This window comes from Myxocyprinus asiaticus, chromosome 28 (assembly GCF_019703515.2).
Source record: "Myxocyprinus asiaticus isolate MX2 ecotype Aquarium Trade chromosome 28, UBuf_Myxa_2, whole genome shotgun sequence".
Taxonomy (NCBI): domain Eukaryota; kingdom Metazoa; phylum Chordata; class Actinopteri; order Cypriniformes; family Catostomidae; genus Myxocyprinus; species Myxocyprinus asiaticus.
Genome location: NC_059371.1, coordinates 19,276,179 through 19,290,250, shown reverse-complemented (window position 1 = coordinate 19,290,250; position 14,072 = coordinate 19,276,179). Strand labels below are relative to the sequence as shown.

The 14,072-nt window shown below is 42.8% G+C and overlaps 1 protein-coding gene across 6 annotated transcripts in view; it reads left to right on the top strand.

The window, feature by feature from the left end:
• The window catches only part of LOC127419056 (ubiquitin carboxyl-terminal hydrolase 19-like), a 42,291-nt gene that overhangs the window by 16,189 nt on the left and 12,030 nt on the right, over positions 1-14,072 (top strand). For 3 of the 6 annotated variants that reach the window (XM_051660121.1, XM_051660118.1, XM_051660122.1), the window contains 18 exons: positions 67-182; positions 731-781; positions 3,362-3,585; positions 3,707-3,899; positions 4,544-4,677; positions 4,785-4,943; positions 5,152-5,262; positions 5,415-5,525; positions 6,273-6,374; positions 6,575-6,715; positions 6,840-6,958; positions 7,080-7,223; positions 8,101-8,438; positions 12,356-12,469; positions 12,579-12,795; positions 12,884-13,036; positions 13,483-13,649; positions 13,735-13,907. In XM_051660121.1, the coding sequence (XP_051516081.1) occupies positions 67-182; positions 731-781; positions 3,362-3,585; positions 3,707-3,899; positions 4,544-4,677; positions 4,785-4,943; positions 5,152-5,262; positions 5,415-5,525; positions 6,273-6,374; positions 6,575-6,715; positions 6,840-6,958; positions 7,080-7,223; positions 8,101-8,438; positions 12,356-12,469; positions 12,579-12,795; positions 12,884-13,036; positions 13,483-13,649; positions 13,735-13,907 (2,767 nt within the window). The remainder of the gene's footprint in view (positions 1-66; positions 183-730; positions 782-3,361; positions 3,586-3,706; positions 3,900-4,543; positions 4,678-4,784; positions 4,944-5,151; positions 5,263-5,414; positions 5,526-6,272; positions 6,375-6,574; positions 6,716-6,839; positions 6,959-7,079; positions 7,224-8,100; positions 8,439-12,355; positions 12,470-12,578; positions 12,796-12,883; positions 13,037-13,482; positions 13,650-13,734; positions 13,908-14,072) is intronic. The other 3 variants (XM_051660123.1, XM_051660120.1, XM_051660119.1) reach the window with 2 other exon arrangements.

Genomic DNA, 14,072 nt, shown 5'->3' with positions numbered 1-14,072 from the left:
AAGTCACTGGTCCATAGGGTGATTTACTGAAGGGTGGTTAATTTCTCTCACCTGCTGTTGTTTCAGGAATCTAATCCAGCCAGATCAGTCCAGCTACGCCTTTACTCCGTCCCGTATTGACATCAACCTGAAGAAAAGACACAGTCAGCGCTGGGGAGGTCTGGAGGCCCCAGCCACACAAGGTCTGCTGCCTGGATTCTATTTGCTTCTGAGCAGGCATTTACAAACACGCACACAATGCTCATGCTGCATGTTAATGTTTCCACATTTCTGTTTATTTACCCCATAAAAATTTACTGTGGTACTTCTGTCATTAAAATATACATGGCAACAAATGCCTAAGCTGTATGTCCATGCCTTTCTCTTTTGTGTGTAAAAGTGAGCATACATTAGATTATTGTTGAAAAACTGGACTGTTATTGTTTTCATGTTGAAATGAGGGCATCAGTCAAGTGGTGAAATGTGACAACAGGGAGTGATCCAGTAACTCGATATATGAGTGTGAGACAGTGTCAGGCCAAATGTGCCAGTATGTCCTTGTCTTGGTGCCAGGCTCCTGACCTACTCTACACAGCCTTCCCTCAAGTTCAGCTGCCCACTCACAAATGTTGCTTTTTACTGTGCAAAAACAATCATGTATTTATATATTGCGATTCTTGTTCTCACAATTTTGCATTCATAGATCATTATATCAATAATTTTTTGTGTGCTTTCATATAACTCCCTCCAGTTAAATTGATGAAGAAGCAGGTCATCCAAGTAAGGAGAAATGCTGAAACTGGTAATTCTCATTGTTGTCAGAGCCACTTACAGTAAGGCACAATACAGGACAAAAGTGAAGCAAACTGTACGGGCACGCTGATATTGCCATGCATTGTGTTTGGGCTTGGGATCAGTGCTTTTTTCATGCATCAATAATCAGACATTTTTCCAGATGATTATCGATATATATCGGCATTTTTTCAGATACAGTTTGAGTTGCTCGTTGCACAGTAGTTTGTCTCTTAAAACATATTTCTCAACACAACTTTGGTTTAGTGTGAGCAGCAGGATAGATTAAAGGGTGATCCACACCGGACGCATCTGGCTTACGACATGACGCATATTAAAATTTAACAATTATTTTCTATACGCCCAACTACAACTGTGGAGGCTGCTCAATTCTGCAGTGCTACGGAGCGAAACTTGCATAGTTTTCCATTAAATTCAAACCCAAATCATTATCAACCGACAAAGATTATTTACTCTATCCATCACTGGATGATATATTGTGTGAATATATCTTTCAAATAGCCTACACAATGTATTGTGACTATTCAGTGACAATTATGTCTTTTTGTGGTTTGATAGCTTGAATGAAACCTATTCAAGGCTCCATACAATGAAATTGCATAATTTCTAAAGGTTCAGTTTGTGCAGTTACACCAGTTTCATGCACTGCCAACCTGCAAACTCCTCAACATCACTTTGTTCATTCTTTAAGTACAAAATGCTTTGTAAGTTTTGTGTGTACGCTGACTAGATTAACAACATAGTTTGAACTGTTCCTTGTCCTACCCGCTAATGCCTTCAGTAAATGTTATATCACCCCCTTGTGGTTTCCCAAAGCTATTACACCAGACTACATTAAACAGAAGGCCAACTCACAGTGATTTGGAAAGCACACAAATTTGGCTTTTGTTCGGCTAATGTTGAAATATTGATGCCTCAAAAACATATCGTTAAAATAACATGCTGATCAATAAATGATATATCGATATTTTATGATATGCCTAATTGCGTTGAATGGAGCTGAAGTTGTTATACTCAGTCCTACTCTTTTACCATCAGATACTGAGTTATTATTGCTTAGCTGTGATATTTGATTATATCATATCATATATATATATACACACACACACACACATACATAGAATTGCAATCAAAATTATTCAACCCCCCTGACCAAGCAATATGTTCTGGTGATGTGAATTAAAACTCAACAACTAAAACCTCAGTAAACAGTCAAAGTAAGTTTTTAAAAGTTAGTAAGTGATTTTGAGAGTTCAGTTTACTCAAATTTTAAAATAAAAAAATAACTAATTCTCTCCACAAATGTCATGCCAAAATTATTCAACCCCCAAAGTCAGTCATTTGTGGAGCATCCTTTATCCTTAATAACGTCAAATAAATGTTTCAGTTAAGTTTTCTCAGGCTTCGGACACCTCTCTATTAGAATTTTTACACATTTCTCATGAGCAAAAGCTTTCAGCTCATTGACATTCTTTGGTTTCTGTGCTGCCACTGCTTCCTTCAAATCCCAAAAAAGATTTTCAATGGGATTTTAATGATGGACTGAGAGGACATTCCAGGACCCATCCCTGAACTATTTGGACAACTTGGTGTAGTTGTCTTGCTGGAAAGTCCAGTGATCACCAAGCTTCAATTTACACACTGAAGGCATCACATTCTTTGCTAAAATGGCCTGATACCTGAAAAACTCCATGGTGCCAGTCGCACTGTCAGGGTAGCCATTTCCTGCAGTAGCAAATCACCCCCATAACAGGACTGAACCACCTCCATGCTTGACTGTGGGGATGGTGTCTTTCTTGTCATCACCTTGTCATCTTACTCCAGATGTACTGCTGACACATGGATCTAAAACTCATTTTCAGTTTAGTGTCATACGTCCATAAAATATTCTCACAGGACTTCACAGGTCTTTGCAAATTCCTTCCTGAATATTCAAGTCAACATTTCCCTTGAAGTTTTTATTTCTTCCACACCCAAGAAGGTTGCTGCAGTACCATGTTTTAAAAATGTATGAATGGTGCTGCCAACTTTGTCGGTTGGAAATTGAAGTGCCTTGGAAATCTTGTGTAATGAAAAACTCTTATTAGCTTTTGAGACAGCTCAATTTGTATTGCATTTTTTGCATAGAAATACATTTTTGCTTACGACACTAAACTTAAATTTTAAAACTTAAGTGCCATTGTAGAGTGAGGGCTTAATTGTCTTTTAAAACAATTACTTGTGTAGCCTTACATATTTAAGAAACAGCTACATGCAATAGGGGCTGAATATTTATGACATGGCTGTATTTTTAAAAAATCCTGCTATTTAGAAATATTAGGTTATATGGTCACATTATGACTTTGAATATGTCACTCAACTCAGATGTAATGTTTAAAAATTCTGGGGGTTGGGGGGTTGAATCATTTTGATTGCAATTGTGTGTGTGTGTGTGTGTGTGTATATATAAATATCAAACATCTGTTTTGCTGAGAAGTCAGTTTGGTGGGATGAATCTTTCAAGTGTCAGATTTCATCTGTAGCCCTGACTTTAGCTGCTAACCACAAGCTCTATTGTCCTCTGTTTAAGGTGCAGTGGGGGGCGCCAAGGTTGCTGTGCCCTCCAGCCCTACCTTACACAAAAAGAGTCAGCCAGGAAGCAGCCAGCATGCACTTCCTGCTAAAGAAGAACCTCGGGTGGGGGAGGAGAAAGCCAAACCCCCTCGAGCTCCAGAGGACACAGGTCTGGATGCTGTGGCCCCTCACTCTGTCCCCGACCACATGCCCCTCAAACAGGAACCAACTGTTGCCACGGTACTAGAGCAGCGGCGTGCACCATCTTATTTATGCTATGTGTAGTGATCAAGTGTTTGCATGTTCACCTAACTGGTCTCAGGTCCATTAGTTTTTATTACTTCTCTTCATACGTCCACAGCCCAAGCCCACCTGTATGGTGCAGCCCATGACTCACACTCCTCCTGCATGCAGTGAGAGAACTGAAGAAGTGGAGGAGAAGAAGGTGTGTCTCCCTGGATTCACTGGATTGGTTAATCTGGGAAACACCTGCTTTATGAACAGCGTGATCCAGTCCCTCTCCAACACACGGGAGCTCAGGGATTACTTCCACGGTCAGTGGCCTTGCATAGATGAGAATTTCTACTTTTTTCTTTGTTTTCTAAGTTGGCATGATGCGACAAGTTTCCAGAGACATGTACTTTACCTGTCCACTCTGAAAGTGAAAATGCAGTGCGACGCAACAGCCAATCAGAACAGATTTGATGTTTATTATACAGCTATATGGAGTGGGATTTTGGATCAATGAAATGTAACTGTGGGCAAGGCTGCTTAGGGGGATATAAGCAGAAATAGAAACCAAGTGACCGTCAAAATGTCCAGTCATTTGTTGCCTTGGTTGGTTTGGACAAAAACTCATGTTTACATGGAAGAGAGAGCTTTTATTGCTTGTTGCACTTTGCCTGGTTAGAAGGATACAGTGTTATTCTCATACCCTCTCATCCGTTGTTGTTTGTTTTTTGTTTTTTTTTTTTGTTTTTTTTGTTTTTTTTTTCATTTAAAGTTGAGGGCTGGATTTTGGAATGAGGGGGCATGGTTGATTCAACGGCTTAGTCACTTGAAAGCTTCGTAACGCTAAAATCGCAGCAGCTTTAACAGACTTGATCACTTATCACTCAATGCGTTCTTTGAATCATTTAACTGAGAAGAGAGACTGGATCATCTCAATTTGTTTTTGTTTTGTTTTTTTTGTTTTCAGACCGAGCATTTGAGTCGGAGATTAACTGTAATAATCCACTTGGCACGGGTGGTCGGCTGGCCATTGGATTCGCTGTTCTGCTTCGAGCTTTGTGGAAGGGTACTTACCATGCCTTTCAACCCTCCAAATTAAAGGTATCAGTGCAGCAACTAAATTGTCATCCTATACCATATCTTTTAGTTAACCATATGTGTAATTATGCTAATAAGCCATGATGACTGGCTCTCGTTTTATTTTTCAGGCTATAGTTGCCAGTAAAGCCAGTCAGTTTACAGGCTATGCCCAGCATGATGCTCAAGAGTTCATGGCTTTCCTGCTTGATGGGCTTCATGAGGACTTGAACCGCATCCAAAACAAGCCTTACACAGAGACTGTTGACTCAGATGGCCGTCAGGATGAAGTGAGCTCATTGCTTTTAGCTCTACATATAGCTAGACATAATATTATGTGATAGGGTTTCAAGTGAGTTTTTGTATTTTGAAATGGACTGCATACTGAGATTTTGGGAAATGTTAATAAACTGTCTATTACACAGTAATAAGCACTTATTGAATTTTCATATTTTGTTAATTCCACTCATGTCATGAACATTGTTTATGGTTTGACAGGTTGTTGCAGAAGAGGCATGGCAGAGGCATAAAATGAGGAATGACTCCTTCATTGTGGACCTTTTTCTGGGCCAGTACAAATCAAAGCTTGTGTGTCCAGTGTGCTCTAAGGTAAGACATGTCTTTTCAGTGATGAGAATCATAATTGACCCAAATGGGCCCTGGAGTGTGTGTCATGAAAAATGTATTACTGTTGAGTAGATGATTGTGATAGTGTTCAGTATGGGAGTTATCTGACCGGTTATTAAATCTTTGTTTTTTAGGTTTCCATAACCTTTGACCCCTTCCTGTACTTGCCTGTCCCCCTACCTCAAAAACAGAAGGTGCTGACTGTTTTCTATTTCACTAAAGAGTGTCACAAGAAACCAATCAAGGTAAAAACAACACAACTTCAATGTTTTTTTAGCTTGTGCGCAACGGGCTCAGTCTTTTCAGCTTTTTTTAATGGAAATCCTGTTTCTTCAAGAATAGTTCACCCAAAAATGAAAATACTCTCATTATTTACTCCCCTACCTTATTCATGTTATCCCAGATGTGTATGACTTACTTTCTTCTGCTGAACACAAAGAAGAATTTTTAGAAGAATATCTCAGTTCTGTAGGTCCTCACATGCAAGTGAATGGGTGCCAAAAATGTTAAACTCCAAAAGCACATAAAGGAAGCATTAAAGTAATCCAGACAACTCCAGTGGTTAAAAACAGATAAATATTTAAGTCCAATAAATCTCCACTTTCACATTCACTTCACATTCTTCTTCTTTTGTTTTTGGTCATTTGCATTCTTCGTGCATATTGCCACCTACTGGACAGGGAGGAGAATTTATAGTAAAAAAGGACTTAAATATTGATCTGTTTCTCACCCACACCTATCATATCACTTCTGAAAACATTTAGCTACTGGAGTCTTATGGATTATGCTGCCTTTATGTTCTTTTTAGAGCTTTAAAATTTTGGTCACCATTCACTTGCATTGTGAGGACCTAAAATCTCGGTTTGTGTTCTGCAGAAGAAAGTATGTCATACATATCTTGAATGGCATGAGGGTGAGTAAATGATGAGAGAATTTTCATTTTTAAGTGAACTATCTCTTTAATATTTGATCTAAATCCTTTGCTTGTGCAGTTTTTGGTCAGTGTAAGTAAGGAGAACTCGAGCACAGCAGAAGTGCTGGAGTCGATATCTTGCAGTGTGAGGATCAAACCAGAGAACCTAAGACTGGCCGAGGTATGATGATTCAGTTGTGAGCCCTTCATTTGCTCATGTTTGATCCATGTTTCATGGGACTTTGTCTGTGAAATGCACAGCAAACAGGTTTTTAGTGTATAATAACGATAAAGAAGTCACAAATGTTAGTCAGCATCTATAGAAGTTGAAGTTGTTCTTGAAGCTTGTTATTGAGTATTTCCCTCAATCTTTTCTCTCAGGTGGGAAAGGGCAGATTCCAAAGGATCTTCTCACCATCTCACTCCTTAGACACTGTCACATCCAGTGACCTGCTCTTCTGTTTTGAGGTGTTGTCAAAAGATCTTGCCAAAGAGAGGGTGGTGCTACTGAAGGTCCAACAGGTATACAGTTTCAAATACAATTCTCAAATCAGAAAATGTTTCTCTTAGACTTCTTGTTGAGAGTGTTTTCATTGTTTGTTTCTTGCTTTGGTATGATACATTGAGTCGTTCTTTTGATCTTCAGAGACCTCAGGTTCCTAGCATGCCAATCACAAAGTGTGCTGGCTGCATGAAGCCTCCTGCCTCAGAAGAAGAGAAGCTCAAGCGCTGTACACGCTGCTACCGTGTGGGCTACTGCAATCAGTGAGCTGTCTCTGTTTTCCTTCTTTTTATCAAAGCATGTGTTGTGCATACTCATGCATAGGTTTTAGTTGGAGTCTTTGCCTTGGCTAAGTTGGTAGAAATTTTTTTCCTTTAATTACAGGGCCTGCCAGAGGAATCACTGGCCCACTCACAAGACTTTGTGCCGGACCAACGTAGAGAATATTGGACTGCCATTTTTAATCAGTGTGCCTGAGTCTAGGCTGACTTACACCCGCCTCACACAGCTTCTGGAAGAATACTCTAGGTATAATAAATGTATAGCTTTGAGATTCAGAACTATTTACCCATATGGAGTATTTATGGTTATTTAAAATAAATACATTTTAGCTCAGGTTAAAATGTATTTGAATGTGCTGTATTAGACTGTTAGGGCGATGTAATGTCAACAAACCCTAAAATGACTGTAAAATGATAAGCTTCACATTTCTGCCTTTCAACCCTCCAAAAATTGGTGAGTAAATTGGCCATCGTAAGTGCCTCACCTGATTTTTTATTTTGTTTTGGAATGCCCAATTCCCAATGCACTCTAGGTCCTCGTGGTGGCATATTGACTCAATCATTGTCAATCCGGGTGGCGGAGGACGAATCTCAGTTGCCTCTGCGTCTGAGACCGTCAATCCGCACATCTTATCATGTGGCTTGTTGAGCACGTTACCGCGGAGACATAGCACGTGTGAAGGCTTCACACTATTCTCCGCGGCATCCACGCACAACTCGCCACGTGCCCCACGGAGAGCGAGAACCACATTATAGTGACCACAAGGTGGTTACCCCATGTGACTGTACCCTCCCTAGCAACCGGGCCAATTTGGTTGCTTAGAAGACCTGGCTGGAGTCAAGATTTTTTTGCTTTTTTAAAGAAAAGGAGGAAAAACTCAAATTATGTTTTGTGGTCATTAACATTATGCCACAAATGAGGTTGAGCTCAACTTGTATTGAACCTGGAATATTTATTTAATTGTAAATTGTCCTGCATGGTGACAAATGTTTTTTTAAAAGTTCAAATAATCCATGTAGTCTGTCTCTTTATTAGTTTGGCAGTCAGTGGGATATATTGAATATAAAGGAAAATAATGTAAAAAGACCAACATCATTGTGTAACTCTCCCTTTCTGTTTGGAGGTACTCTGTGGATGTATTCCAGCCACCTTTCCAGTCTGGTCGGACGTCCCCAGAGGCCAGCCTGACCCGTGTTGACCTGTCCTCCATGGCGAGCAGTGTCTCTGAGTGTCAGGAGCGGAAGGAGAAGCTGTCATTTGTGGGAGAAACGGAGAACTTAGTGGAGCAGGGTGACTCTCTCACAACTCCTCAAACAGAGACTTTGTCCGCTCTCTCCAGAACAGATGGGGACACTCTCTCCACACAAACCAGTGACTCTGGCTTCTGTGAACTTGCCGCCAGCTCCCAAGATTCTTTGGTGGAGAAAGAAACATCATGTGAAAAGACTGTTAAACCAGAAGGTAACTTTTTTTCTAAAGGTCTTAGCTGAAGTCTTGTAAAATATATAGGTATATTAGGGCTATAATAAACACATAATAATTTTAATAAAAGCAGTAATACATGATAGGCTGTGTGTGGTGGTGGGGGCTTGGTTGAGTGCCGGCTTGTGAATGGAGAGTGAGATCAGGAGATGAGAACGGTAAGGATCATCACCTGTCAATGATTGTCTCTATCAGCTGTTTGTCAGTGCAGTAAGAGTGGAGATGGTTTTAAGAGCGAGCCAGACGCCGGTGAGGAGAGAGAGAGCTCCCATGCACACACACCCAGAGAGAGCGTGTGTTGACAGTCCGCTGAACTCGAGTTTGAGTGTAAAATAAATTACTTTTTGAGTTGAATTTCGCCGCTTCTTCCTTCATTTAAATTGTAGGTCAAGGAGGGGGAAAGACCTCCAGAATTATGCAGTATTTGGCAAAGGCCTATAACTTTGTCACCATTAGTTTTACCAACATGGGAAAGAGACCATTATACCAGTTGCACAGATCTTTTTAAGTTATTGATTACTCTGAATCATCTAAATTTTCATTTGTCCTTTCGATCAATACTTGAATGTCACATAGAGTCTCACGCCGGCCATTATTACAAGGATCTTACGTCACAAGATAGCCAGCTCAGTTCATAGTGAGAGGTTGTAGGGTAATCTAAATATCATCTGATTTGGCGTACACACAACTTGCTATGACGGACGATAAGCAGTGACTGAAGTCTTAAGTCTCCTATCATTAAGCTTCAGTAATGGTCTTATCCTGGTCTCATACTTGCATTAACAAACAGTATCTTAACACAATCTACCAGTCACAAATGATTTTGGAAGAATTCAGAATAAATCAAATAATAACAATTTATTTGCCAGGTAGGATTTAAAACATAAGTTACAAAATCAATCAAAGCCAATTTCACACATGATCAGAATAAACAAACATTTCTAAAAATAAAAGACAGTCAAAGTAACATACCTGGCAATAGAAAGTGACACGCAGCGATAAGCGTGGGATATCTGACTACAGATTCCTGGTAGAGAAAACTACACACTGCAGTTGTGTGGGAAATCTGAATACAGACTCCTCGAGCTCTTGGCCAACCTTCCTTAAATATCCAGACAGAAAACATTGTGTACCAAATGGTTTTATCCTTTGAACAATGAGAACTTGGGGGTGAATGGGTTCTTGGCTTCCTGGGGTTAAACCTTATTAACATTCAGGAGATCATTTAAATTGTAGGTCAGTGAGGGGGTTAGACTTTGTCACCATTCGTTTTACCAACATGGGAAAGAAACCATTATACCAGTCGCACAGAGACCTCTTAAATGATATCAAACACATACAGTTGTGTTCTTTGTTTTCATGGTATTTGTTATATTTTTACATTTAAATCTTGTGTCTTTGTATTGGTCCTGAGCTGTTGAAGGGGAGAAGTAGGAGAGAGAGAAGAGGGGGCAGCAAGGTGATTTGCAATTTATCACACTGTGGTGATATTCAGGTGAAGATTTCAGCTTTGTAAAACAATGCAAAGGCGATTTGCAATTGATCACACGTGGTGATATTCAGGTGTAGATTTGAGCTTTTGTGAGAGAGTTCTATGACGTTGATTCTTGCAGAGTTGTTTGACTTTTACCGGAAATGGTGCCTTTTGGGTGTAGACATCCTGGTGCCAGCCTTATACCCGGGAAAGGAAGAAAGGGCTCGATGTCCAGGTGAACTCTCCGCTGCCATCCGCCAGGGGATGAAGGAGCCGTTGCCATCCGCCAGGGGACAGAGGACCCGCTGCCGTTCGGCGGGATGCGGAGGACCTGCTACCATCCACCGGGGGTGGTGGAGCGGCTGAGGACTGGGTGGGCGGCATGTCCGTGAGAGCCAGAGAAGAGCGTTTTCTTTTCTCTCCTCTCTCTGTCTCTCCCGCTCGCTCTTTCTCTCTCCTCCTCCCTCCCCTCGTCTCTTCCAGATTCACAGGAGGCAAGGAGGACCATGGGGTGGCGGAATGGCCGGAAGGGCAGCGTCTCCCCTCCAGAGATTGAAGGGGGGTGGTGGTGTAAGCCAGTCCGGATGGCGCCCTGGCCTGAATCGTACGGTGAAGGAGTGTGACGAGGAGGAGGGCGTGGCTGGGCCGTGAGGATGCACGCCCGGCGCTGAGTTGCCTAATCAGCGGGAGGGAGATGAGGGAAGAGCCGGGGACGCCAGAGAGAGAGAGAAACACGCGGCCGCTGTGTGTGTGTATTTATGTTGCTGAGTTTTCAGTCTAATTGAAGTCTTGTTGAATGTGGATCCGGCTCCAGCTTCCTCCTTTCCCAGACGAACAGAGATCCTTCACACTGGTGCCGAAACCCGGGAGTTGTAGGAGGAATAATGCCACCATGGAGGCCTCACCTCTGGAGGAAATGTTTAAGACCCTCGCCAGCATCCACCAGTCACAGCATCAGGCCCTCCTTGAGCTGTGCACAGAGCAGGAGCAGTTCATTGCGCTCCTCCAGGCCCAAGCGGAGGTCTGGCATGTGCTCCGGAGCTTGCTACCCCAGGAGGGGGCCGCCGCTGCAACCCCGGCCCCCGCAACCACTCCGGCCCATGTTCCCCTGGTCAAGATGTGCCCCCAGGATGATCCAGAGGCTTTTCTGGAATTCTTTGAGTGGACGGCGGGGGCATGCAGTTGGCCAAGCAGCCAGTGGGCGGTCTGCTTGTCACCGCTGTTGTCCGGGGAGACCCAACTCGCAGAGCAGCAGTTGCCAGCAGAGAAGCTTCTGGTGTATACCGATCTCAAGAAAGCCATCCTGCAATGTGTCGGCCGGACACCAGAACAACGGCATCAACGCTTCCGCTCGTTGACCCTGGACGAGCACGGCCGGCCGTTCGCTTTCGCCCAACAGCTCCGGGACTCCTGCCAGTGGTGGTTGCTGGCTGAGCAACGTGACGTTGGGGCAGTTTATTGCTCGGCTTCCAAGAGGGATGGTGGAGTGGGTCCAGTGCCACTGCTCCAAACGGCCATCCAGCTGGCAGAGGACCATATGGTGGTGTATTCAGGAGCCGGCGAGCCCCGTGATCCTTTTTTTTCTTCTCTCTCCTGTCACCCCTCATTCTCTCTCCTCCCCTTCTCATCCTATTCCTCCTCCCCGGAAATGGGGAGTACCCCCTTCCCCCAAACCGGCTCCCCGACATCGGGGATTGCACAACCTGCCGGTTTCCCCTGTCCCTATCTGCTCTCACTCCCAAGTCGGGATATTGGTTCAGTTCCTCGACGCTCCACAGGCCGCCCCAGATTGAGCAGGAACATACCGCATACCTGTGAGTATTAAGGGGGTACATACCAGTCCTTGTGGATTCGGGTTGCAACCAAACCTCCATCCATCAATGCCTGGTTCAGGACAAGTCTTTGGGTGCTAGTCACAGGGCAAAGGTGAGATGTGTTCATGGTGATGTCCACAGTTATCCTGTAGTGACCCTAACTATTCAGTTCCGGAGACAATCATTGCCAGGTGATGATCCTTACAGTTCTCATCTCCTGATCTCGCTCTCATTTACAAGCAGGCGCACAACCACGCCCCCACCACCACACTCTGCATTACAGTAATTTTATTGCAGATAAAGGGGTGTAAGGCAGCTCTAACCTGTGGTAAAATCATTGTAATGCACGGCCTCTTGTGGATTATTGCCTTTCATAACATGGCAGCAACAGCAATAGAGTTAAATATATCAATGTTCAGTAAATAGCTACATTTATTAACCGTAGTAATCGGAATAAAACATTCTTCTGCCAAGTAATATAATTCATTAGACTAACTGTAGAGTGTTTATGTTTGCCTACAACTTGACTACTTGGCAACTTCAAACAATGCTCATCCAGTCAGAATCTCTTTTTTTATAATGATCAGTTATTGTGTTTTCATTGGTAGCTGTCGTGACTGGGTTTCAGCAGCCATCTGAATCTGGAAGTGGAAGTGCCTCTCAGTTCTACATCTCGGTTTTGGATTCAAACCAAAAGGAGGACAAAAAACTTGAGGACAAAGGTCAGTCAGCTCTCTGTCCCTTTGGGGGTCTCTTTTGAGTTTCATAGAAGAACCTTTGATATAATTCATGTGGTTGAGCAACATCACACATGAGTGGTGCCTTCTACAGGTGATGCAGTGCTGGAGCTGCCTGATGACAGCACACTGGAGCTAGTGTGGAAGAACAACGAGCGACTGAAAGAATATGTCCTGGTGCGCACTAAAGAGCTTGAGTTTGACGAGGACTCGGGCTCTGCTACAGAGACTGCCAGGGCAGGACATTTCACCTTAGAGCAGTGCCTGAACCTCTTCACAAAACCTGAGGTGCTAGCCCCTGAGGAAGCATGGTATGGACACACACTGTGTTTTTGTTTATACTGTAAATTTTATATGGTGTAGTTTTTCGGTCCATTGTGTTGTCTCTGTGTGGTTCAGGTACTGTCCTAAGTGTCAGCAACACAGAGAAGCCTCTAAACAGCTGCTGCTGTGGCGTCTACCCAACGTGCTCATTATCCAGCTCAAACGCTTCTCGTTCAGGAGCTTTATCTGGAGGGACAAGATTAACGATATGGTCGATTTCCCTGTCAGGTACATTGAAATACACACCTACACACATGCATGCTGTTAATCACCCTTGTTTGTCTTTATAGTTTAGTGTAGTTTAATGATAGTTTGAATAGTGACATTTGTCATGTTGCTGAATAGTTTCTATTATGGTTGTTAACGATTATTCATCGATTATTTAGCATTAATAATTTAATTGATCAAGACTAATGATTAAACAAACAAATTAAATGGGGAAGATCTATAATGCCGATTCAATGAGAGAAACAAAACAGACATTAAGACCATGGCAGACCTTTCTTTAGACACTTAGCATCTCAAGTCACTCTGTGAAGAATATATCAAGTTTTTGGGCTCGGTTTAATCGGGAGCATCTGCCCTGTTTGTTTCATGAAGTTAAAAGCAAAAAAACAGACAAAATAAGGATGCCACACCAGTGTGTTTCACCTACATTTTTCTGTCCACATCAGAAACTTGAACCTGAGTAAGTTCTGCATTGGTCATAAGGAAGACATCCAGCAGCCCCCCATCTATGACCTCTACGCTGTGATTAACCACTATGGCGGAATGATTGGAGGACATTACACAGCCTATGCTCGTCTTCCCAGTGACAAGAACAGCCAGCGCAGTGACGTTGGTACGTGTGAGCTCTTCCAGCTCAACAGCAATTAATCAAACACCTCACCCGCTCTCTTATCTCACTCTGTGTTTTGCCGTCTCAGGTTGGCGTTTGTTTGATGACAGCACAGTGACGACAGTGGAAGAGAGCCAGGTGGTGACACGTTACGCTTATGTGCTATTCTACCGGCGCAGGAACTCTCCAGTAGAGAGGCTGTCACGCTTGGGACCCATTGGTGCCGAATGCTCTTCTGCAACTGGTGGCGCTGCCAGTCAGGTGAGCTTAGCACCTTCTAGTGTCACCTCAGCTCAATGGAAAAGAGTTTAGTCTTTGTGGAGGTGCTATGTACTCGATCATTAAAGTTGCAAAGGATTTGAAAGTTGCAAAGGAATAGTTCACCCAAAAATAATCATTCTTTCATCATTTACTCGCCTTATGGCG